Raw genomic sequence first — 23,261 nt, forward strand, 5'->3', positions numbered from 1 at the left:
TGAATGTGTTGTAGTCTATCTAGATATCTGACTTCCCTCAGCAGCAAAGAAGCTTTAAAGAGGTCTTAATCGTCTTCAGGTTCATATTCATATTTAGATATGTCTCATGCTTTAATGTTCACAAAGCTCTTTATTGTTCTCATACTGCCTGTGCTGCAGCACCTCTTTTCACCCTCTGTCTGAAACCAGAGCCCAGTCTGCTCTGATTGGTTAGCTGGAGTGCAAGTGTTACATAGTGATGTCACTGTGTCAGAAGTAAACCAAGGAGTCCAGTGGATGCGTTTCAGGCAGGGGGGGGTTATTCTTGATTACCGCTACTACAAAGGTGGTAATCATCTGTCAGTCAACCCAGACTTTCTTCATCAGGCTTAAAAAAGGAGGCGTTGGGTCCATCATTTGACTCTTCTTCCATACAAGAACTAGATTGATGGTTGACAACTATTGCCTTCTAAGAATGAAGAACATATTACAGCTTGAGGCAACCTGTTGCTAAAAACAAGAAAGGAATGCTGGCAGAAATGTACTAATCTGTTAACTGCTAATTCATAAGTAGCCAATTTACCACCCGATGCAATATGTGCCTCGTGTTTACTCCTCACTAAATAACTGCACCTTCTGCAGCTTTAACCATGTATATATTTAAAATGTATTCTCAAGAATCCTTTAATGAAGGATACGTAAAATATGTACGTTATGTGGAAACACGGCCTATGCAAACCAGAAAAAAATAAAATAGCTGATAACTGGATTCTACATTTTTTTTGAATGTTTTGCTAGCTCTTTCATAAATAATAAATAATCTTTCTTCCTCAGGTTTGATAACTTCTAGTTGACAACAAAGACAGAAGCTTCAGACTCTGTTCGGTTAGCAACAGACAGAAGATAAGCATTTGGACAGGAAATCATTAGGATGCTCTTTACTGAGAGGAAACAGTTCAACACTTAAAGAAGAGACGGGCCCTGCCTCTTCACACCCTGGGGTAACAGGATCTGGTGTGACATGTTTTACTTTGTTGTGTTTTCCTCGGCTGTCAGGTTTTGATCCCTGGAGGATACAGGAGGCACTGATGGGCACATGGAGGAATAGCAGCAGAAGCCTGTGAACGTGAAGAAAAAACAACATGCCACTCTGAATCAGTCAGAACATCACCAAGAGCCACAACACCACCCAGCATGTCATCATCCTCCCCGGGCCTGGGCTCCTTTCTCTCAATGTTCCTGTCGCACTGAGTGTTCTTTTTCTCTCTTTCCAGTTCACTTACCTTGTCGCTCCCAAACCAACTGAACTGTACTTTCAGAGTTCCTTGTGTCCATTTCAGGTCAGTGAGGTGATTGCCTCTTGCCTTAGGTTTCAACACCAAGCATGGTACAGTATAGCCTACACTATAATATGACTACATTTTGTAGTGACATATATCTTAAACACATCCAAGCACTAACAAAATGCAATCTAAGTATTAAAAAAAGTGTCCGAGTGCCTTGGTTCATGAGTAATCTTGTAGAGCCAGACCTCTCTCCACAACGCTGTGTCAGTGCTGGAGAATGGTCTAGCTGCCGCACCCATCATCATTCTGCAACCCAGTCTCACGGCATTTTGTGTTATAGTCACAACATTTAATCTATTGATTCGTGTTCACCAACACGATTTACCCCTTTTTTTCGTGTCACACAGAACGATTTTAAAAGCAATGTATTTCTATTGTATGTTTCGTGTCTGCACCACGTCTTTTTGTCCGGTCGGGTCTTGGAATACCAGAAGCTGTGTGATTCATAAACACATGTTCTTACTCAATATCTTACCCTAAGCCTAACCCTATCCATTTTATTTTAAATTGTATAATGTCTGAGTTTTTTTGCCGTCTGCGAGGAAAAGAAATGGGGCAAAGAGCCTCAGAATCTACTGAAATCTGTATTTTTTGTCATCTTTTTTTCCTTCTAAATTGTTATTATTTGGTGCAGGCACAAAACATCCTACCAATAGAAATACATTGCTTTTAAAATCGTTCTGTGTCAGAATACTGAAATCTGTTTTTTTTAAATCTGTTTTTCCTTCTAATTTGTTATTATTTACATTGCTTTTAAAATCGTTCTGTGTGACACGAAAAAAATGGCGAAATCGTATTGGTGAACACGAATCAATAGATTCATTTTGTGACTATAACACGAAATGCCGTGAGACTGTGTTGCATACTGACAGTTATCATCCGGTAAAATGGAATATAGCAGGTGAGTAATCTCTTCAAACACATTGCATAGTTGCAGAATCTGTAATGGACAAGATGTTGGTATAGGGAGCTATCTGATATCAGTTTGAGGTTTGGGTAGTATTGTTGGTCAGCCCTGTTTGAGCGGGATTTGGTTGAATGCAGGTAAGAGTCAGCTTGAAATGAGATTATTAACTTGTTGGGAAACAAATTGTTTGTAGACGTCTTCCCTAAACTCTTATTCCATTATCATTAAGTTGCCAATAGAACTGTTACTATTTGCAAAGCACAGAAAAAGTGTTCTCATTATGATCTGTTGAAAAAAGCTCACAAAAAGGTGGTATTGTGACACAGGTCCCATATTGTAGCATGCAGAGGGAGATTTGAGGTAAAGGAAAAAAGTTTGGAATTTTAAAATGTTTTATTCTATTTTCTGCTGAGAGTAAGGTAGTGTCTGTGTTCTGAATATGAAGCTACAGCCAGCACACAGTTACCATGAAGACTGGGCCGGGGAAACAGCTAGCTTGGTTCACTCCAGTGCCAACTTCTCGAAAGCTTGCAAATTAAGACATTGTTGTTCTCTCACTGTGGGTTTCTTTAAGTAATAAACAGATCAGGTTTGACATGTTAAATTGTGAGTGGTGTTGGTAGCTGCACCTGTATTTTTCCTTTGGACAAACCCAGGCTAGCTGCTAGGCTAAGCTAATCCCATGCTAGCTGTAGCTTCATATTGGAGGAAAGGAACGAGTGCTGTTTCCTCCAAACATGGTGTGGTAGAATGTTCGTTCACCAGTTTGCCCTAAACCCTTAACAAGACCACATTTTGAACCAATTAGTTCATAATTGACTACTCTGTGTGACATGCTGGCATACGACTGTGTTTACTAGAGTGTTTTACTGCAGGGTCAGATGGGGAACACCCTCTCAGAGATAGCGTGACTGAAGAGTTCTGACTCTGCTTCCCTGACCTCAAAGCTGGCTGCCACACAACTCAAGCCTCTGGAGTGTGTATCAATCATTACCAAAGCAACAAGTGTGCAAGCAGCTGTTCCTAAATACTGCATTCATGTGGTGATCATTTATCTATCCTCTTTTTACAAAACGCTATTGTAATCAGGAGAGACAACGTTTTGATAAAGGTGTATTTACGTGTATGGTCTTTGGTGATAAGACCCATTCATGATATTATATAGCCTATCTTAAGAAGGAGAGGCTGTTGAAAGTAGAATTAACATAAAGGTAGCCTTCCTGATCAAACTAAGGCTGAGCTTCATAACTCGTAGTGACTGTGGGCCAGGGAAAGTTGATATCTCACCAGGGACCACACACACACACACACACACACACACACACACACACACACACACACACACACACACACACACAGTGAGGCACAGCGTCTTACTGCCAAGAACAGAGGCTGTATTATTCTTCTTAACATTTGAATCCCTTTCGTCTCAGTCACTCCAGTTTATAATCTAAATCTGAGGAGCAGTTAACAAAGTAGAGTTTTGGACTGATGTCAGTTTTGCAGGTATTTGGTAATAAACCAAAGGATGGGCCCCTACGTCTTTGGATAATGGTTGCACTTTATGATGAGTCAGAGTGTAACCAGTGATACAAAATCCTTCTGAGGGAAACAAGAATATCTAACCCAAACATGTTCAGACAATCCTTCAAATGTTTCAAGACATGACGCCAGGAAAGTCAAGGGGTCACCATGAATGTTTGCTGTTGTGGCATGATCCTATTAAATGAGAGGCCTGTCTTCCCTCTCCTGTAGTGTGTGCTATAGGTTTCCGTGCATGTAATTGGTCTGCAAAGGCTACAATCCCTGTGTTCCCTCCAGAAGGAGTCTGGAACGCCTCCATTTGATTCCTTTGTTTACTTCTGTAACAGGGACATCACTATGTAACATTACGCTCCTATTAGCCATCTCTCGGAACTCACGGAGCGACAGACCAACATCTTCCTCTCTAGAGCAAAGCTGCTTGTGATAAAAGAAAATCTCAATTGCACATTATATTTTGACAACATGAAAGTCACTGTTTCACCCAATTTGCTCTCATTTCATTTAATCGCTCGTGCACATTTCCTCTCTGACTGTCTCCCGCTCCATTATGAGCTGTGGCCCCTAATTGGCTCTTAAACAAAAGCCAGTTTTCTTTTCCTATTAGAATGAGATGAGTCAGAGGGTGAAAGTGTCAGTTTGTGTGTTACACCGTTTCCGTCCTTTACAGGGATAGAGAAAGGGAGGAAGAGGAGGAGATGAAGAGGAAGTGGGGCCCTCCCGTTTTAATTATAATTTGGCCTAATTGAGCCGTCAGCGGACAAGTCCAAAACAAAAACCCCTACACTACTCCTACTGTTGTTTTTCTGCTCTGATCTGTCTGATCCCAGTCACCCTCCCATGAGGGGCCAAATGCAGCTTCAGTGCAGGCATTACAATGACAGATCTACACTGTTGTTGTTGTTGTTGTTGTTGTTGTTGTTGTTGTTGAAGCACGTATGCATTAAGTGGACTGCAAACAGACAACAAAGCCCCTCTGATCCTGCAGTCTGCTGGGACCTCCAAACTTCTGTTCAGTTGATCTAAGGGGCATGCTGGCCTTAGATAAAGGGTCCTATAGGGGGTCAGGGCTGGGGGTCCTATAGGGGGTCAGGGCTGGTGCTCATGAACAAGACGGTGTCACGCAAAGGGGATGAACTTTGTGTACATTGTACGTGTCAAACCGCACTGAGGGATCAACCTCATGCTCTGTATTGTCTGCATTCCTTTCATATCAGCTTCACTGTCCACATAAACACATGTCAGGGCCTCAGCATCTTTTGATCATAGTTTGCAATGAGGTCAGGGCGCAGTCATCGTATGCAGACGCCTTGAGAAACAGCAGAGCACCTAGTGTGTTATCTGTGCTGCACTGAGAGCGCTTCAAATCACAAATATTTCAACTTGACAGAAAAGCCCTGGTGACGTCACAGTAGAAATGAAAGGAGAAGCCTTTGTTGGGTTGTGTGTTACTGACAGAAACTACCAGAACAAAGTCTGCATGTATTTGATGAAACAGGTCCTAACAGGGTGCTCATCATGCCAATGACTCACTATTCAGAGTCTGTTTAGGAAACATTTCCAACAAACAATGGAATATGGGGAACCTCATTTGACTATTTATATCATTTTCTAAAACGGACACAATCGCACCCCTTCATGCATTGTCCAGGTGAGAAAGTATTTGGAATTTGAGGTACTTTAATACTTTCCACAAACTACTTCAACATGTTGAATGGTACCGACCATTTTGTAAATGTCGTATCTCTATCATTCTTTGACCATGTTGCACATTTATGTTCAAGAATGAAAGTGCCCTGTTGCACCACTAAGAGCTTCCTTGTTGCACCACTAAGAGCTTCCTTGTTGCACCACTAAGAGCTTCCTTGTTACACCACTAAGAGCTTTCTTGTTGCACCACTAAGAGCTTCCTTGTTGCACCACTAAGAGCTTCCTTGTTGCACACTAAGAGCTTCCTTGTTGCACCACTAAGAGCTTCCTTGTTGCACCACTAAGAGCTTTCTTGTTGCACCACTAAGAGCTTCCTTGTTGCACCACTAAGAGCTTCCTTGTTGCACCACTAAGAGCTTCCTTGTTGCACCACTAAGAGCTTTCCTTGTTGCACCACTAAGAGCTTCCTTGTTCACCACTAAGAGCTTCCTTGTTGCACCACTAAGAGCTTCTTGTTGCACCACTAAGAGCTTCTTGTTGCACCACTAAGAGCTTCCTTGTTGCACCACTAAGAGCTTCCTTGTTGCACCACTAAGAGCTTCCTTGTTGCACCACTAAGAGCTTCCTTGTTGCACCACTAAGAGCTTCCTTGTTGCACCACTAAGAGCTTCCTTGTTGCACCACTAAGAGCTTCCTTGTTGCACCACTAAGAGCTTCCTTGTTGCACCACTAAGAGCTTCCTTGTTGCACCACTAAGAGCTTCCTTGTTGCACCACTAAGAGCTTCCTTGTTGCACCACTAAGAGCTTCTTGTTGCACCACTAAGAGCTTCCTTGTTGCACCTAGAGCTTCCTTGTTGCACCACTAAGAGCTTCCTTGTTGCACCACTAAGAGCTTCCTTGTTGCACCACTAAGAGCTTCCTTGTTGCACCACTAAGAGCTTCCTTGTTGCACCACTAAGAGCTTCCTTGTTGCACCACTAAGAGCTTCCTTGTTGCACCACTAAGAGCTTCCTTGTTGCACCACTAAGAGCTTCCTTGTTGCACCACTAAGAGCTTCCTTGTTGCACCACTAAGAGCTTCCTTGTTGCACCACTAAGAGCTTCCTTGTTGCACCACTAAGAGCTTCCTTGTTGCACCACTAAGAGCTTCCTTGTTGCACCACTAAGAGCTTCCTTGTTGCACCACTAAGAGCTTCCTTGTTGCACCACTAAGAGCTTCCTTGTTGCACCACTAAGAGCTTCCTTGTTGCACCACTAAGAGCTTCCTTGTTGCACCACTAAGAGCTTCCTTGTTGCACCACTAAGAGCTTCCTTGTTGCACCACTAAGAGCTTCCTTGTTACACCACTAAGAGCTTCCTTGTTGCACCACTAAGAGCTTCCTTGTTGCACACTAAGAGCTTCCTTGTTGCACCACTAAGAGCTTCCTTGTTGCACCACTAAGAGCTTCCTTGTTGCACCACTAAGAGCTTCCTTGTTGCACCACTAAGAGCTTCCTTGTTGCACCACTAAGAGTTCCTTGTTGCACCACTAAGAGCTTCCTTGTTGCACCACTAAGAGCTTCCTTGTTGCACCACTAAGAGCTTCCTTGTTGCACCACTAAGAGCTTCCTTGTTGCACCACTAAGAGCTTCCTTGTTGCACCACTAAGAGCTTCCTTGTTGCACCCACTAAGAGCTTCCTTGTTGCACCACTAAGAGCTTCCTTGTTGCACCACTAAGAGCTTCCTTGTTGCACCACTAAGAGCTTCCTTGTTGCACCACTAAGAGCTTCCTTGTTGCACCACTAAGAGCTTCCTTGTTGCACCACTAAGAGCTTCCTTGTTGCAACCACTAAGAGCTTCCTTGTTTGCAACCACTAAGAGCTTCCTTGTTGCACCACTAAGAGCTTCCTTGTTGCACCAACTAAGAGCTTCTTGTTGCACCACTAGAGCTTCCTTGTTGCACACTAAGAGCTTTCTTGTTGCACCACTAGAGCTTCCTTGTTGCACCACTAAGAGCTTCCTTGTTGCACCACTAAGAGCTTCCTTGTTGCACACACTAAGAGCTTCCTTGTTGCACCACTAAGAGCTTCCTTGTTGCACCACTAAGAGCTTCCTTGTTGCACACCACTAAGAGCTCCTTGTTGCACCACTAAGAGCTTCCTTGTTACACCACTAAGAGCTTCCTTGTTGCCCCCTAAGAGCTTTTTGTGCACCACTAAGAGCTTCCTTGTTGCACCACTAAGAGCTTTCTTGTTGCCACCACTAAGAGCTTCTTGTGCACCACTAAGAGCTTCCTTGTTGCACCACTAAGAGCTTCCTTGTGGCACCACTAAGAGCCTTCCTTGTTGCACCACTAAGAGCTTCCTTGTTGCACCACTAAGAGCTTCCTTGTTGCACCACTAGAGCTTCCTTGTTACACCACTAAGGAGCTTCCTTGTGCACCACTAAGAGCTTCCTTGTTGCACCACGAAGAGCTTCCTTGTTGCACCACTAAGAGCTTTCTTGTTGCACCACTAAGAGCTTCCTTGTTGCACCACTAAGAGCTTCCTTGTTGCACCACTAAGAGCTTCCTTGTTGCACCACTAAGAGCTTCCTTGTTGCACCACTAAGAGCTTCCTTGTTGCACCACTAAGAGCTTCCTTGTTGCACCACTAAGAGCTTCCTTGTTGCACCACTAAGAGCTTCCTTGTTACACCACTAAGAGCTTCCTTGTTGCACCACTAAGAGCTTCCTTGTTGCACCACTAAGAGCTTCCTTGTTGCACCACTAAGAGCTTCCTTGTTGCACCACTAAGAGCTTCCTTGTTGCACCACTAAGAGCTTCCTTGTTGCACCACTAAGAGCTTCCTTGTTGCACCACTAAGAGCTTCCTTGTTGCACCACTAAGAGCTTCCTTGTTGCACCACTAAGAGCTTCCTTGTTGCACCACTAAGAGCTTCCTTGTTACACCACTAAGAGCTTCCTTGTTGCACCACTAAGAGCTTCCTTGTTGCACCACTAAGAGCTTCCTTGTTGCACCACTAAGAGCTTCCTTTGTTGCACCACTAAGAGCTTTCTTGTTGCACCACTAAGAGCTTCCTTGTTGCACCACTAAGAGCTTCCTTGTTGCACCACTAAGAGCTTCCTTGTTGCACCACTAAGAGCTTTCTTGTTGCACCACTAAGAGCTTTCTTGTTGCACCACTAAGAGCTTCCTTGTTGCACCACTAAGAGCTTCCTTGTTGCACCACTAAGAGCTTCCTTGTTGCACCACTAAAGCTTCCTTTGTTGCACCACCTAAGAGCTGCCCCTTGTTGCACCACTAAGAGCTTCCTTGTTGCACCACTACGAGCTTCCTTGTTACACCACTAAGAGATTCCTTGTTGCACCACTAAGAGCTTCCTTGTTGCACCACTAAGAGCTTCCTTGTTGCACCACTAAGAGCTTCCTTGTTGCACCACTAGAGCTTCCTTGTTACACCACTAAGAGCTTCCTTGTTGCACCCACCACTAAGAGCTTCCTTGTTGCACCACTAAGAGCTTCCTTGTTACATGTCATTTCCCTCTTTATTAAACAGAGGCCATTGATGCTCGGGTTAACAACCTGCACTATTTACTAAATGTTTACTGGCTAACAGTCTTGTTCTTCCTGGATTGTTGCTTATTTGCTTATACAGAACAAAGCATGCATCATTAATGACTTCAATTCAAGCTAACACCCTCTTCTCTTTAGAACAGTTGATAAGAGGTTTAGTTGTATATCAAAATGATGTTTTGTTGACCCATGGAGAAATGGCAGCATTACATTGGGTATCATGTATTCCAACAATGCAAAAGACAGAACAAGTGTGATAATGTTTATACAAAAGCAGGAAAGAATGAGAAGTAAATATTACAAATACTTAGCTTTTTTTGAACCAACATAACACAACAGCACATGCAAGGAAATGCTCATCATCTGAGAACAGAGAAATGAATATACAGCATACACTAACAACAGACAACGCTGGGCATGGATTTTGAAGAAAGGAATGAAATGGAGCACTGTGACTGTGTTGGTGCAGAGTTCAGACCGGGGGACCGGCTGATCTCACGGGGGGTTCTGTGTCTAAAGGCTCCTCTCCAGACACACAGTCTTTAGGTCTGCCGGGCAGTTGACGGTGACCACGGAGTGGGAGGGGCTTCGTCTTTCCACGAGGGCGGCCACAGCCTCGCCCAGCTCCAGGTGGTTCAGGAACCCGGGGGCCATGCGCCCCGGAGTGCCTACACCTGCATTGATCTTCACCTGCAGGGTGGAGGAAGAGGTGAGGAGAGGGGGGAGGACACATGAGAGAATGGGTGAATAGAGAGAAAGAGGGACATTAAGTAATTGATGGGGACACAGAGACATCTCTGCAGCAGGAAGTGCAACAGGACAGGTTCTAAACAACTCCACATGTAATCCAGATAAGCAAAATGACTTCATGTGCTAATATTATCATTGTGGCTAATTGTTCCTCATTGCACAAAACACAGCGTTTGGAACTGTGCTGATTACAGAATGTCGAAATTCTGCTTAATTTCTGCAGCTGGGTGCAGGCACAGCTGTGATGGTTTATTATAAGCCTTCCTTAGAGAGGTTACACCAACACGGCACACTTTATTCAAATCATTCTCCTGAATGTAAAGTGCTCAAAGTTCACATCGCATCTGAAGCTGTTAAGCCACTTTACAAAACATAATAAAAGAAAATGAATGTAAATAAAAAAGCTGAACACTTTTCTTAGTCAGTTTAATTAAGACCAGCTGACTTGCCAGTTATTTGATATAACAATTGAATTGACCCGTGTGACACAAGACTATAGTTCTCTCTCTCTCCACTTGATGACATTTCAATCCAATGCTGAGCTGCAGCAGATCTGAGACTGTAAACGGAGGTCAGGTGAATATATCATTAGCTTTGAGCTTTTATAGAAGTCTTGCGTGTGATCAGGGAGAGTCTGACCTGGTTGAGTTTGCAGGGCACCTCAGGATACTCCTCCCGCAGAACCTGACAGAAGGCCAGGGTGCTGGCAGCGCCGACGGTCAGGAAGCCGGTCCCAGGCATCAGCAGCTTCTCCCCCGCTCCCCCTGAGAACACATCAACACACTGCAGTCACTCAGACACCAGGGCAGGTCTGTGCGGCTGGGAACTAAGAGCACAACACACTCCTAAAAACATCTCCTGAATTGGTTAACAGTTAGTGAACATTTTGTAGTATCCACATCATATGTAAGGATGTCTCTTTTCATTTACCATGTGTTCTTATTTCAATATGTATTGGTGGTGCGCGTGTTCCCTGGAGCTTAGTGGTGTTTTTACCTGACTGTATTAACTCTTTTTTTTGTTGCATGGACAGAGAGAAGGGGGGGGTGGGCATTTCACCCCCCCCTAACACTAACAGTCGCAATCACCATTGCATTTGCAATTGGTCCTAACAACAGCACTGTGTTTGTGGAAGTATCTCGTGTTTGGCCCCCCTCGGGTCCTTCTGTCTGGACTGCCTTCACCCGCAATAACTGTTATAACATTTTGAATATGCTAATTTTCTAAGTAAATGCTTCACAATTATTATTATTTTAAAATAAAAATAGTTTGAGCGACTTGTTTGAGCTAATTAGCATCTTTAAGTTGAATGTTTCTGTTTTCCAGCCCTAATTCACTCCGCTGCTTCCAATGAGCAGCTCGATACAATACTGTGTAAACGTTGGAATTATCAAGGTTTTTTAAAAATAGTTTAATAACACATTTGCCACATCGTCTTGATTATGTTATAATAATATAGCATTTGTCTTGCTGACCCTAGGTAATCAGCTAAAGGGCCAGTTTGAGTTGTTTGCTATCATCTATCGGTGAATCCAATGACTATTCACCTGTGATGAAGGTGTAGGTAGAGTTGGAGTCGTCCCTTACCAAGGGGAAGAAGGCCTTCCATGACACAAATGTGCTGAAAAGTAATGTCTCAACTACCTGGTGGGAGATCAAACAAAAAACAATCAGACAAGAATCAGAATAGACAGGATGTAACAGGTGTCAGGTTTATGTGTGTGTGCATACCCAGTGCAGGTCTTTGAGGGACTGTGTGTGGGGGGGTCCTCCCTGCCACCAGCTGAAGCCTAGAGAGGACACAACATCTGTCACCTTCCCCACCGCCTTCAGCAGCGCCTGCTTCACCGTCTCTACCCCCCCCTCTGAGCCTGGAACACAGAACAGAGGATCCAGGTCAGCTGAGACCCTCCTGCAGGTGGAGACATTTGAGACCAATGTAGACTGCAAGTGATTGCACAGGCTGATATTGATTGTTTTTGCTTGAAGCTGCTATAACATACCATTCAAATTTGGAGTATGATTTATAACTCTTGGTAACCCCTTGTTCACTGTTTCCTCTAGACATATTCATAAATCAATGAAAGGTTAGCTCATCTGAAAAAGATACATGTAGCTGGATGTAGCTTCCATGGTCCACAGAGGATGAAAACTGTCAGTCACATGTTCACAGCAGGTCATCAAAAACATTTAAGCACATTTATGAACCCAAGAGGATGAAGCCTTACCAATATGGCCACCGAAAGCTTTCTTCAACAAACAACTAAATGACAACTTTTAGCATTAAATATCGTATTATTTGATTCGCAACAAATAATGTTGATCTAAAGTTATCTAAGCGTTGAGAATCAGACCTGCAGGTTAAACAAATCCCGGCCAGGAGGACGCTAAAGCAGGAAAGCTATAATTCTGTTTCCTGTTAGACCTGTGGACGTGTTCATAGGGTCTAACCCTAGGTCTGGTTTTTGTAACAAAGAAACATTGATAACAAAATAACACTGTTGAAGGATAGCACGATAATAATATTCAGTTTATTAAATTCAAGCAATCCACAATGACTTGTCTCCACGTGTTTAACCAAGTCATGTGATATGCTACTTCCATATGCTTTGAGAACATATATTAATGGGATCACTGAAGACATTATATATACATGCATTATAGTCACTACAACTAACTGTCTCTGTAACGATTTGGCCCTGATTTAGCATCATAGCGTTTCAGCCAAAGAGCCTACTGATTTCCACCTTGTCATGTTTTTCCATGCAGTGACAGGTGACTTACGGTCAGTCTATCACATTTCGATCAAAACTAAATTCTCCAAACAAATATGGGTACCATTTGTCTCTAGCACCACCAGCCGGTTACCATTTGTGGCTCAGATCAAAATGTCGGACTAAAATAAAATGTGGTATAGACATCAACAGCTATCGTAAGACAGCCAGATACCATTAGACATGACAGTCGGCTGTAACTGTCATACGTGCAACGCTCTCAAAAAAAGTCAAGATAAAAAAGCCATGGGAATCTTGTTGCGGACCCCCCAGAGTCTAGGACCGGCCCTGCTAACCCAGCTTACCCACATCCCCCACCAGAGTGGTGAGGTTCTCCTTAGTGCTGGGAGAGACGAATGATTGGAGCCTCTCCAGCCGACTGCTTTCCCTGGAGATCACTGCCACTTTGAAACCTACTCACACACACACACAAACACACACACACACACACACACACACACACACACACACACACACACACACACACACACACTACATTAAGTTCAGACAGACATACACAAGTACCTTTAACACGTACAGTGGTACTAATCCCTTTCACATGAAAAGGAACATTAACATAGCAGGCCTGTTTGTGCAGATCTGTTTATCAAGGCCATCAGAGGGTGACAGAGCAGATGGTAACTACCAAACAGTAAAGCTGTAGAGGTGCAATGTAAATCCCTAACTAATGCACTCTCATCACAGAGTGCTGCCCTGTCTCTTTCAATGGTCCAATAAATAAAAACACAGATAGTATGGTAGGGGACATAAACAACCTCTAATTAAGGAGGAAGATCCGAAATAACTCTTAACCACGTCCAACCATGACATTGAATACAAAATAAATAAAAACAGTGCAGAGTTCCGAGTTTAGATCAGAAAATATAAAAGCGTTGGAAAGGAATCTGTTGATCAGAGGCACCAGCAGAAATGAGATGCACAGAAGAAAAGTCAAAAACAAGTTATATTAAACTTACGAAACCCACTTAATTAAACACATTTATGAATATTATTTAAAGTGTTACTATCGGACCTGTACACTGCGCACCCGAATGTACAGCGTTTGGATGTAGCAGTGCACTGCCCACAATGAACAACTGTACACAGGCAAACGCGCCTTCAACATCAAATGAATAGTGAGTCATTAAACAAATCTGAAAACGCGCATTAAGTAGGAAAATTGTTATAAAATATCTACTCTGCAGTTAATAGGATTGAAATTACCCCTGCGGAAAAACAGCGAGACAGTCATCTGCGCGTAAAACTCTTTAGACAGTCTCCAAATACATGTGTATGTGAGAGATATACCCATCTTCTTCAAAGAGAATAATGAGAATATTCCCTGTACTGTATATCCTCCTAGCAGGAGACAGGGGTTTTCTTTGCTTCTCCAAGTCCAGTTTACCTTTGTCCAGCAAGGCTTTAACAATCCCGGAGCCCACGGTGCCCGCTCCTCCCAGAGCCAACACAACCCTCTCCGAGTTCGACATGCTGGCTGCAGCTGACGGGCCTTTGGAGGATGACTGTCTGCGTGAGTGCTGGACTGAAGCTGGGGACTTGTGCAAAGCATCTTGGCCAACCCTGGTAGCTTTAAACTACAGACAGGGGCCACAGTTCCGCCCTTCTATCGGTGTCATTGATGCCCCGCCTGCAGATAAACAAAAGATGATCCCCACTTCACCCGGGACAGTGTGTGGGTGCCTCGCTTATTAAAACCACTGTGTATAAATACACTGTTGATAACGACAGGGCAACCGGTTCATGCAGAGGCCAGTATGGCGCTTAACATATGAAATGCTGCCATCTAGTGGAGGATGCGCTTATTACAATATAACATGCCAACTAAATTAGTTACTTTTTTAATTAATTTGAGTCAATTTTTTTTTATAGTTTAATTTTGCAACGCTCAGAGTTTAATTTTAGTCAATTTTCTGTGAAATAGTTTAATTTTGACCCCTCAAAGTTCAAAGAAATCCTTCCACTGCAGAACTACTCTTCCCCGCCCGGCCGGCCCGCCCCGGTAATACTACCAGACGCACCCGTCTGGGAAAATCCGTGCCACGTGACAATGTTTACTTTGTTCTATCTATACAATCAACAGCAGCAACAGTCAGCTGCACACCGACCGCTGAGTCCGGAAATGTTTTAGTTACCTAGCCTGTTAACCAGACACAGGTGAGTGTGTGTGAATCTAATGTGTCAATCAAAGCTTATACTTGGATCAGGTTTCAGTGGCCAGCTAACGTTAGCTTAGCTCCTCGCTAGTAAGTATCTCTCTCGGTGTGAAATGTCAATCCTAATTTTAGTCATTTAATGTTGACTTGCGTTTTGACAGAAACACATACATTTTCAACCATGGACAAAACTGTTTCCAAATCAAAAACAGTACGCCTTTAATTCGGCATATTTCTAAAACAAGATGAAACTCTAATTCAAATGGTAATTTAACTTTTCGCTGTTACTTCCGGGGTCTTTCTCCAATCATTAAACACAGTGGTTGGCGGTGGAAACAGTCTTATTAATGTCGACCTTTCGCTGTTTGGTGGATTGTATGTCAACGGAATTGAAGAGCAGCTAGCATTTCTGTAACAAAACGGTATTTTATTACAAATTCATTTAATTGTCTCGCAATTTAAAAAAACACTGAAACGCAAAAGCTACAGGTGACTTAGCAAACTAGCTAGTCTCAGTGGAAACAGCTTGAGCTAATGCTAACGTGCTGACAGTCCATTATAGATTATTATCACTCGTTGTCATGGAGCCACGTACTGTCTGCGAGCTATTTCTGTAGGTTTAAGCGACGATAATCAACACTGTAGTTGGTTAATTACAAACAAAATATGTTTACATTATTTTTCACTTTCACTTGGGCCAAGATGTCATAACTTTTACTTTCGGTTTTGTAATACGTGTTTACACGCTAAAAATAATTAACCTTATAACTAAACTCGCTCAGTACTTTTTTGACATATTTTTCCTTTACTCCAGAATGACTGAGTAATCCTCCCAACACTGAACAATACATACTTCTTATTTTAGAGGAGCTCCATGTTTACACACTTGTACACATGGCACACCGGGGAGACAAACCAAAAGACAGGTGAGGATCAGGGCACACATGAATTCATTCAGAAGAAAATGAATATGATGAGATAAAGTGTGAGAGTTAGCATTCATGCTACATTTTCCTGAAATCCTGAAGTTTGTCCTTTTGAACAAACCTGATTGTTTCAGGGTGGGGCGGTCATTAACCCGTTCTGTACTGAAGGTGCTTCTGCTGTTAATCATGGTTGTAGTAAACATATATTGCTACTGTGGTTACTACACCATCAGTAGTATGCAGTGTGTGAAGGTGATGTGTGTGTTGTGACTGGGTGCATCCTTCTAGGCACTGCAGAGCTCTGATGCAGCATGTCTGTAGTAAGTAGATCTGGTGGAGGAGCAGCAGAGTCAGCAGTCTGGAGGCCTGAAGACCATCTCTGGCTACAAAGAGCCAGACTCTCAGGTCCAGGGGGACCATCAGTAGGCAAACAACCTGAACATTTTCTTTAACAGATTTGACCAGTCTGGTGCCACCCGACACCAGTGAACATCCAGGGAGCAGGGAGTGGACAGAGACTGTGGAATCTTACAAGTACCTGGGTGTTCATCTGAACAATAAACTGGACTGGACGATTTACTTCACTATTCTCTACAAGAATGGACTGCTGGACAATGTGTGTCCCCACCCCCCCAGGACACCCTGTCCTCACTGCAGCTCCTTCAGTGACAGGCTGCTGCACCGCGGATACAGCAGGTCCTTGCTTCCTGCAGCGGTCCGACTTTACAACCAGCATGGCCCCTGGTAGACCCCCCCCCCACACACACTCACACAAGTTGACTACAACAAGACTACGACGCCACTGTTGTGCAATAACACTTATGTGCAGTTTGTAAATTAGTAGAATCTACTTGACTGTAACTTGTACATTCAAATGACTTTTATATTTTTCCTATTGTACATTTCATATTTTTTCTGCATGCCCATTTATCTAATAGTGTTTTATTTGTATTGTCTATCTTCTTTGTGCCGTAACAATGTACATTTCCCCTAAGGCATATTCTGATTCAGATTTTAAATCCTAAGGATCCTTCTTTGGAGATTCTGCCACCAACACCATCACCCACTTTGAATGTATAGTCAATTATACATTTGTAATACATCTGATCTTGTAATGGACCCAAGCTACTGGAATAACAAACCACTCCTATTAAGAATGCCTCCATGTCACTTTATGATGCAACTCCGCTTTATTTGTGTGTATGAATTGTATGTACGGGAGGTGTGTGGCTCAGTGGGTTGTGCGTTGGTGTTCGGATCAGATGGTCACAGGTTCAAACCCCACTGCAGTCAGCATGTCGTTGTGTCCCTGAGACACTTCACCCCAAATTGCTCCTGTGGGATTATAAAAGCGTCTAACAAGTGACATGTAATGTAATATGTTGTACTGTGTGTCATTTTATCTTATTTGCTAGGTTCAAAGACACATTTCCATTTTTTGTAAATGAAATGGATAATAAAGTATTCTGAATCTGAAATAAAGTTTTAGGTAACTTGTAGAATTTAGAAAGATAAATTAAAAAATCAAACCACTTTAAAACAATAGTTTGGATCACTTTTAGCTAATTATGTAGAAACAGTTATTTTGCTTAAGAAGAGAGAACGTGCCAGAGTTTCATCTTTAATTTCAATGTCCTGTGTGTCTCCCTCTCAGCTGATAAAAGAGATGAGCCTCTCCAGACAGCGAGCCGGAGACCTGGTGAGCATCTATGATCAGAGTTTGGAGCAGCAGATCGTGGGTCAAGGCTCCAGCCTGGCCTGTGGAGACGAGGACCTGTGGAGGCAGGTGGAGGCCCTGCTGAAGGACGGAGAGGCTCAGGAGACACACTGCCTGGGGGTGGACCCGCTGAAGGTGATGGAGGAGTCGCTCACAGCAGCACCAGCAGGCGGGGCGGCACGACTCAGAGCCAGAGCAGGGCTGAAGGGCCTGTCCAAAGCCTTCGAGGTCCTGGAGCAAGCGGCCCTGAACCTGTACCTCGGTCACTGGAGGGCCGAGTACAAAGTAGTCAAGGTTAGATCTGAGGAAACAATGGAGTCATGTAGTTAATTTCTGCATTTGTTTCTTAAAATGTCCCACCAACTCTGATTATGTATACAGTGGTGCAGGAATGAGTCCTAAAGCCATGAAATGAGTAAGCATTTTAGCACCTCGTGTGAGAACTCAACCGATATTTGTAGGTGTTTTTTTAGATGCCTGAAATAAGGTCTGTGATTAACACAAGCTGAAGAGATTGACGTTTTTTTCTGTGACATAAAATATGTCAGTAAATACCCTAGTGGTGAATGTCTTTTATGTCTTAAAAACAACGGTTGCTAAAGAATGACTCAATAAGCCATCACGCTGAACATTAGCCCCCTTTAGCTTTAGCAGTTGTGCTTTGAAGTCATGTGACCATGCTGTAGTTCCTTTTATAGGCTAATGTTAGCTTTTTGCTTCTGACTATGTCATTTACATATGCTTCTGCACCCGCGTTCCCATCAGCAAAAACACGTGGGTTTGCTGTCCTGGCTCCAAAATGGTGGAAGGAGCTCCCCATTGAAATCAGGAAAGCAGAAAGCTTACACACCTTCCGGGGCAGACTGAAAACTCATCTCTTTCGACTCCACCTCGAGCGATAGAACTACACTGAACAAAAATATAAATGCAACACTTTTGTTTTTGCTCCCATTTTTCATGAGATGAACTCAAAGATCTAAAACATTTTCTATATACACAAAATAACCATTTCTCTCAAATATTGTAAACAAATCTGAAAAAATCTGTGATAGTGAGCACTTCTCCTTTGCCGAGATAATCCATCCCACCTCACAGGTGTGGCATATCAAGATGCTGATTAGACAGCATGATTATTGCACAGGTGTGCCTTAGGCTGGCCACAATAAAAGGCCACTCTGAAACGTGCATTTTTGCTTTATTGGGGGGCTCTGGGGGGGTCCGAAAACCAGTCAGTATCTGGTGTGACCACCATTTGCCTCACGCAGTGCAACACATCTCCTTGGCATAGAGTTGGTCAGGTTGTTGATTGTGGCCTGTGGAATGTTGGTCCACTCCTCTTCAATGGCTGTGCCAAGTTGCTGGATATTGGCAGGAACTGGAACACGCTGTCGTATACGCCGATCCAGAGCATCCCAAACATGCTCAATGGGTGACATGTCCGGTGAGTATGCTGGCCATGCAAGAACTGGGATGTTTTCAGCCTCCAGGAATTGTGTAGAGATCCTTGCAACATGGGGCCGTGCATTATCATGCTGCAACATGAGGTGATGGTCGTGGATGAATGGCACAACAATGGGCCTCAGGATCTCGTCACGGTATCTCTGTGCATTCACAAGGCCATCAATAAAATGCACCTGTGTTCGTCGTCCATAACATACGCCTGCCCATACCATAACCCCACCACCACCATGGGCCACTCGATTCACAACATTGACATCAGAAAACCGCTCACCCACACGACGCCACACACGCTGTCTGCCATCTGCCCTGAACAGTGAAAACCGGGATTCATCCGTGAAGAGAACACCTCTCCAACGTGCCAGACGCCATCGAATGTGAGCATTTGCCCACTCAAGTCGGTTACGACGACGAACCGGAGTCAGGTCGAGACCCCGATGAGGACGACGAGCATGCAGATGAGCTTCCCTGAGACGGTTTCTGACAGTTTGTGCAGAAATTCTTTGGTTATGCAAACCGATTGTTGCAGCAGCTGTCCGAGTGGCTGGTCTCAGACGATCTTGGAGGTGAACATGCTGGATGTGGAGGTCCTGGGCTGGTGTGGTTACACGTGGTCTGCGGTTGTGAGGCCGGTTGGATGTACTGCCAAATTCTCTGAAACGCCTTTGGAGACGGCTTATGGTAGAGAAATGAACATTCAATTCAGGGGCAACAGCTCTGGTGGACATTCCTGCTGTCAGCATGCCAATTGCACGCTCCCTCAAAACTTGCGACATCTGTGGCATTGTGCTGTGTGATAAAACTGAACATTTCAGAGTGGCCTTTTATTGTGGCCAGCCTAAGGCACACCTGTGCAATAATCATGCTGTCTAATCAGCATCTTGATATGCCACACCTGTGAGGTGGGATGGATTATCTCGGCAAAGGAGAAGTGCTCACTATCACAGATTTTTTCAGATTTGTGAACAATATTTGAGAGAAATGGTTATTTTGTGTATATAGAAAATGTTTTAGATCTTTGAGTTCATCTCATGAAAAATGGCAGCAAAAACAAAAGTGTTGCATTTATATTTTTGTTCAGTGTATTAACAAAGCACTTATATACTAATAAAGGGCTGGCTTATCTAAAGCCAGTTGAGTAGCACTTGAAATGTTTTTGCTCTTTGAAACCTGTTGTACTTATATGATTCTGTTTTCTTCAAGTTTGTATTTTGTTGGTCGAACGCACTTATTGCAAGTCGCTTTGGATAAAAGCGTCAGCTAAATGTAATGTAATGTAATTTATGCCTAAAATATCATAAAGTGGTTTTAATTTGTGGAGATTATCCTGCTGAACAAAATGTGTAAGGATCATAGTAAAGGTGTGTTTGCCAAAGATCTTATATGTTGCAATATTCCAAAATCCAAAGGAGAAGTCCCATTGGTTTTGTGATGCTAACATCTGGGATGGCCTACACAAATCACTGCACCCTTCTATTCAACGCTGACCCAATGTCTTTTCAACGCTGACAAGAGTAAAGTCTTTAATGGCACTCGTCTTTTCGCATGCCAGATGAAGATAGATTGATAGATACTTTATTGATTCCTTTGTTACAGCAGCAATGTGTTCAGGCATTAAAATATTTAAGAGATGGAATAAAGTCTAAACATAATAAAATAAAAATAAAATATAAACAGCAAATATATCCATGTCTACAGTAGAAAAGACATGAATCACAAAATACACAATATAAAATATTCTGAATAAATGAGAATCTTCTCTAAAAGACCAATATACTGCAGCAGTAGAAATGTAGACATCACATATAAACATAAGCGGGTATATCAATCAAATAACAGTTGTGCAAAAAAAACTAATTTTCTTCTTGTCTCGTGTCCCAGATGTATTCCGGTCTGTTCACCCACTACATCAGGCCGGTGCTGTCCCTTCCTCAGATAGAGGAGCTGTTCGGGCTGCTGGGGTACCAGCCCAGCCCCCGCGCAGAGCAGCTGCGCCTGGCCCGGGTCTCCGCTGCCTCCCTGGACCGCCTCCTGGCTCTGTCCTGCGCCTTCTTCCTGGCCCGCTGCGAGTGTCGCCTCCTGCTGGCGGCTCTGGGGCGGCACGCTGGGGAGGCCCAGTGGGAGCTGGGGGTGGTGAGGGAGAGGCAGAGGGGACGCAGCCTACAGGTATGTTTGCTGTCTCTAAAATCTATATTTTTTTGGGGTGAGGTCTTTATTTTCTAATGGAGTCGTTCAGCTCTCTGGTGGAGATGGAATCTGTCCTCTCTTGCTGTTCAACCAATCTCATGCTGCGCTGACAGACATTGTATTTATGTTGGAGTAGTTCCCCCAATTTCCAGAGATGGGTCATATTTGAGTTTTTTCAGGTAGTCAAATATTCCTTTTAATGGACAAGTGCTGCCACAGAACTCTTTAATGCCATCATGTAGTTTAAACGAAGAGCTGAAAAACAGATTTGAGTAATGTGATCTTTAAGTTGATTAATAATTATGTTATGATGAATAATAAAAGCCACATCACATACTATTAAATATTTGTTATGGATGGATTGATGTTTTCATCTCTTAAATATTGCAGCTGCTTAATGTGAAGCTAATTTTAATTATTGTATTTACCGCAGGCTAGCTTAATCTGTAATAGTACATACAACATTTATTTTTTGATTATATATTGTTTTGATTATCAAAATCGGCAAGTAACAGGTCAGGTCAGGAGCTGTCAGATAAATGTAGAGTTGAAAGTATAATTTTTCCCTCTGAGATGAAGTGGAGTAAGTGCTTTGGGTCCCATAATATGGAAATAATTAAACTACCAGTACTTAAAAAGTATGCTTTAGTACATTATTTAACTTAATGAACTTAGTTTAATTCCACCATTGTAGTAATATTAGCTTCAGAGCTAAGCATTCACACTACATTTTTGCGTCATATACACATCTTTGAACCTTATTTACTGAGCAGCTGTGCTGATATTATACTTTGCTAAACCATCATCTCGTTCTATTCCTGGAAAACAGTAAAAATGTTCACACTGAGGATTAATTTGACATGCATCCCAACAGGTTGCCCTGGACAACACCAAGAAGACCCTGGATGTCAATCAGCCGTTTGATGGAGAAGGGGAGATAGATCTCTACACGGATGAGTACGTTAAAGGGGGGCGAAGGGAGACGGTTCTCATTGACGAAGAGAGTCCCCGTTCTTTAACCTGGGTGACTCAAAGCAGTGCCCCCCCCCCCGCTGTCAAAACACACAGCAACGGAGTGGCGTCCTTGTCTGCCACCTCTCTTTCTGCCAAAGAGCAGGTCTGCATCTCTACACTCAACTGCCAGCTGAGCAAGACCTCCCCCCTGGAGGCGGGCCCTCCCAGGAGCTCCTCAGCCTGCGGGAGGGAGGGCCGACGTCCCTGCAGAGAGCCCCGGTTTGACAGAGTGGACTCCCAGTCCCGCAGTCTGCAGTTAGACATGAGTGGTTACCGTCACAGCGAGGCTGAAACCGACCACAGCTGCCTCTGCCTCCAATCGGCTCATCTCTGTCCTAAAGTCTGCACTGAATGCAATGCCTTGCACGACATTGACTGCAACATGCTTGAGCTCTGCATCAGGAAGAAGCACCAAGTGGAAGAATTGAGAGCTTCGTCTCCCCAGGGACAGAGCCTCAGAGTGAGTGATATGAGCGCATCGCTAACTCTCAGCAGCAACGCAGCCATGTCCGTCTTAGCTCTGCGTGATGAGCATAAATCAATAAGTCAACCTCTTCATCGGATCACCTACCATGACTGCTGCGACATGGCCAAGCCGGACCCCCAGTTCCTGTGTCTCAGCTGCAGGGTCTTTCACTCTGGTTCCTGCAAAGGGATAGAGTATTGCCGGAGAGATCACGACCTGCGGCCCCTGGGCGTGTGCTCCTGTGGGAGGACCTGCTACAGGAAGCCTCTGGTTCTCTGCAGATATTGTGGAAATGAGTATTGTAGCGATTGCTGGTACAGAAATCCTGTAACCTGTGATTGTGGCCAAACCTTTGACCAATCATCTTCTGTGTGATTTGTATTTGAAAAGTATTGCACTTATCAGGCACAATTAGCAAAATCACAGTGCCTTAAATCTGCATACTGTAAACAGAATTCAAATCAAAATGTTGCCTTGACACAGAACCGACATGTAGTATTGAGTGTGTCTGTTTTTGTATTATGGTCTTCTCTCTGAGACTCATCACTCGATCATCCAGTTAGTGCCATATGAACCATAATCGCCATTTTGGAAGTGTTGTATATTGTCAAATATGAAGTTGTGATATAGTTTGTGCTCTTGGGTCCCCTAATGTAATTAAGTGTCAAGCACAAGAATGTCTGCTTTTACATGTATGCTTCCTGCACAGGACACAAAAAAGGTCAATGAGCCAGTTGTCTGTGTGTGATGTTTTTATGATACAAGAGGAACTCACTTTGGTGAAAGTGGAGTTATGTACCAATAAAACTCTGAAAAAGTA

The 23,261-nt window shown here is 43.5% G+C and overlaps 2 protein-coding genes across 11 annotated transcripts; one reads left to right on the plus strand and one right to left on the minus strand.

The window, feature by feature from the left end:
* Positions 1 to 9,222: 9,222 nt before the first annotated feature.
* si:dkey-238o13.4 (uncharacterized protein LOC560780 homolog) lies at positions 9,223 to 14,204 on the minus strand. The gene is made up of 6 exons (XM_034227098.1): positions 13,905 to 14,204; positions 12,805 to 12,912; positions 11,457 to 11,596; positions 11,273 to 11,369; positions 10,365 to 10,489; positions 9,223 to 9,665 (listed from the first exon to the last, which is right to left on the minus strand). The coding sequence occupies exons 1-6, from the start codon at positions 13,987 to 13,989 to the stop codon at positions 9,489 to 9,491; spliced, it is 732 nt and encodes a 243-aa protein (XP_034082989.1). The 5' UTR covers positions 13,990 to 14,204; the 3' UTR covers positions 9,223 to 9,488.
* Positions 14,205 to 14,416: 212 nt separating this feature from the next.
* Positions 14,417 to 23,261, plus strand: spata2l (spermatogenesis associated 2-like). Of its 10 annotated transcripts, none has more exons than XM_034227092.1 (6): positions 14,417 to 14,674; positions 15,488 to 15,599; positions 15,888 to 16,343; positions 17,254 to 17,610; positions 20,656 to 20,940; positions 21,836 to 23,261. In XM_034227092.1, exons 4-6 carry the CDS (start codon positions 17,266 to 17,268, stop codon positions 22,814 to 22,816), a joined length of 1,611 nt encoding a protein of 536 aa, XP_034082983.1. In that variant the 5' UTR covers positions 14,417 to 14,674; positions 15,488 to 15,599; positions 15,888 to 16,343; positions 17,254 to 17,265; the 3' UTR covers positions 22,817 to 23,261. The 10 variants fall into 10 exon arrangements, with proteins under 10 accessions (XP_034082983.1, XP_034082984.1, XP_034082987.1 ...); XM_034227093.1 differs by having other exon boundaries at positions 16,055 to 16,343; XM_034227094.1 differs by lacking the exon at positions 14,417 to 14,674 and adding an exon at positions 14,699 to 15,095.

This window comes from Gymnodraco acuticeps, unplaced genomic scaffold, assembly GCF_902827175.1.
Source record: "Gymnodraco acuticeps unplaced genomic scaffold, fGymAcu1.1, whole genome shotgun sequence".
Taxonomy (NCBI): domain Eukaryota; kingdom Metazoa; phylum Chordata; class Actinopteri; order Perciformes; family Bathydraconidae; genus Gymnodraco; species Gymnodraco acuticeps.

Bases quoted from the DNA above. Each gene is read 5' to 3' on its own strand.
- si:dkey-238o13.4 (XM_034227098.1), bottom strand. From the start codon at position 13,989: ATGTCGAACTCGGAGAGGGTTGTGTTGGCTCTGGGAGGAGCGGGCACC. The intron at 12,913-13,904 runs GTAAACTGGACT...GTGTGTGAGTAG, and splicing joins TAAAGCCTTGCTGGACAAAG to GTTTCAAAGTGGCAGTGATC. The intron at 9,666-10,364 runs GTCAGACTCTCC...TCCACCCTGCAG, and splicing joins TGCCCTGCAAACTCAACCAG to GTGAAGATCAATGCAGGTGT.
- spata2l (XM_034227092.1), top strand. From the start codon at position 17,266: ATGAGCCTCTCCAGACAGCGAGCCGGAGACCTGGTGAGCATCTATGAT. The intron at 17,611-20,655 runs GTTAGATCTGAG...CTCGTGTCCCAG, and splicing joins CCGAGTACAAAGTAGTCAAG to ATGTATTCCGGTCTGTTCAC. The intron at 20,941-21,835 runs GTATGTTTGCTG...GCATCCCAACAG, and splicing joins AGAGGGGACGCAGCCTACAG to GTTGCCCTGGACAACACCAA.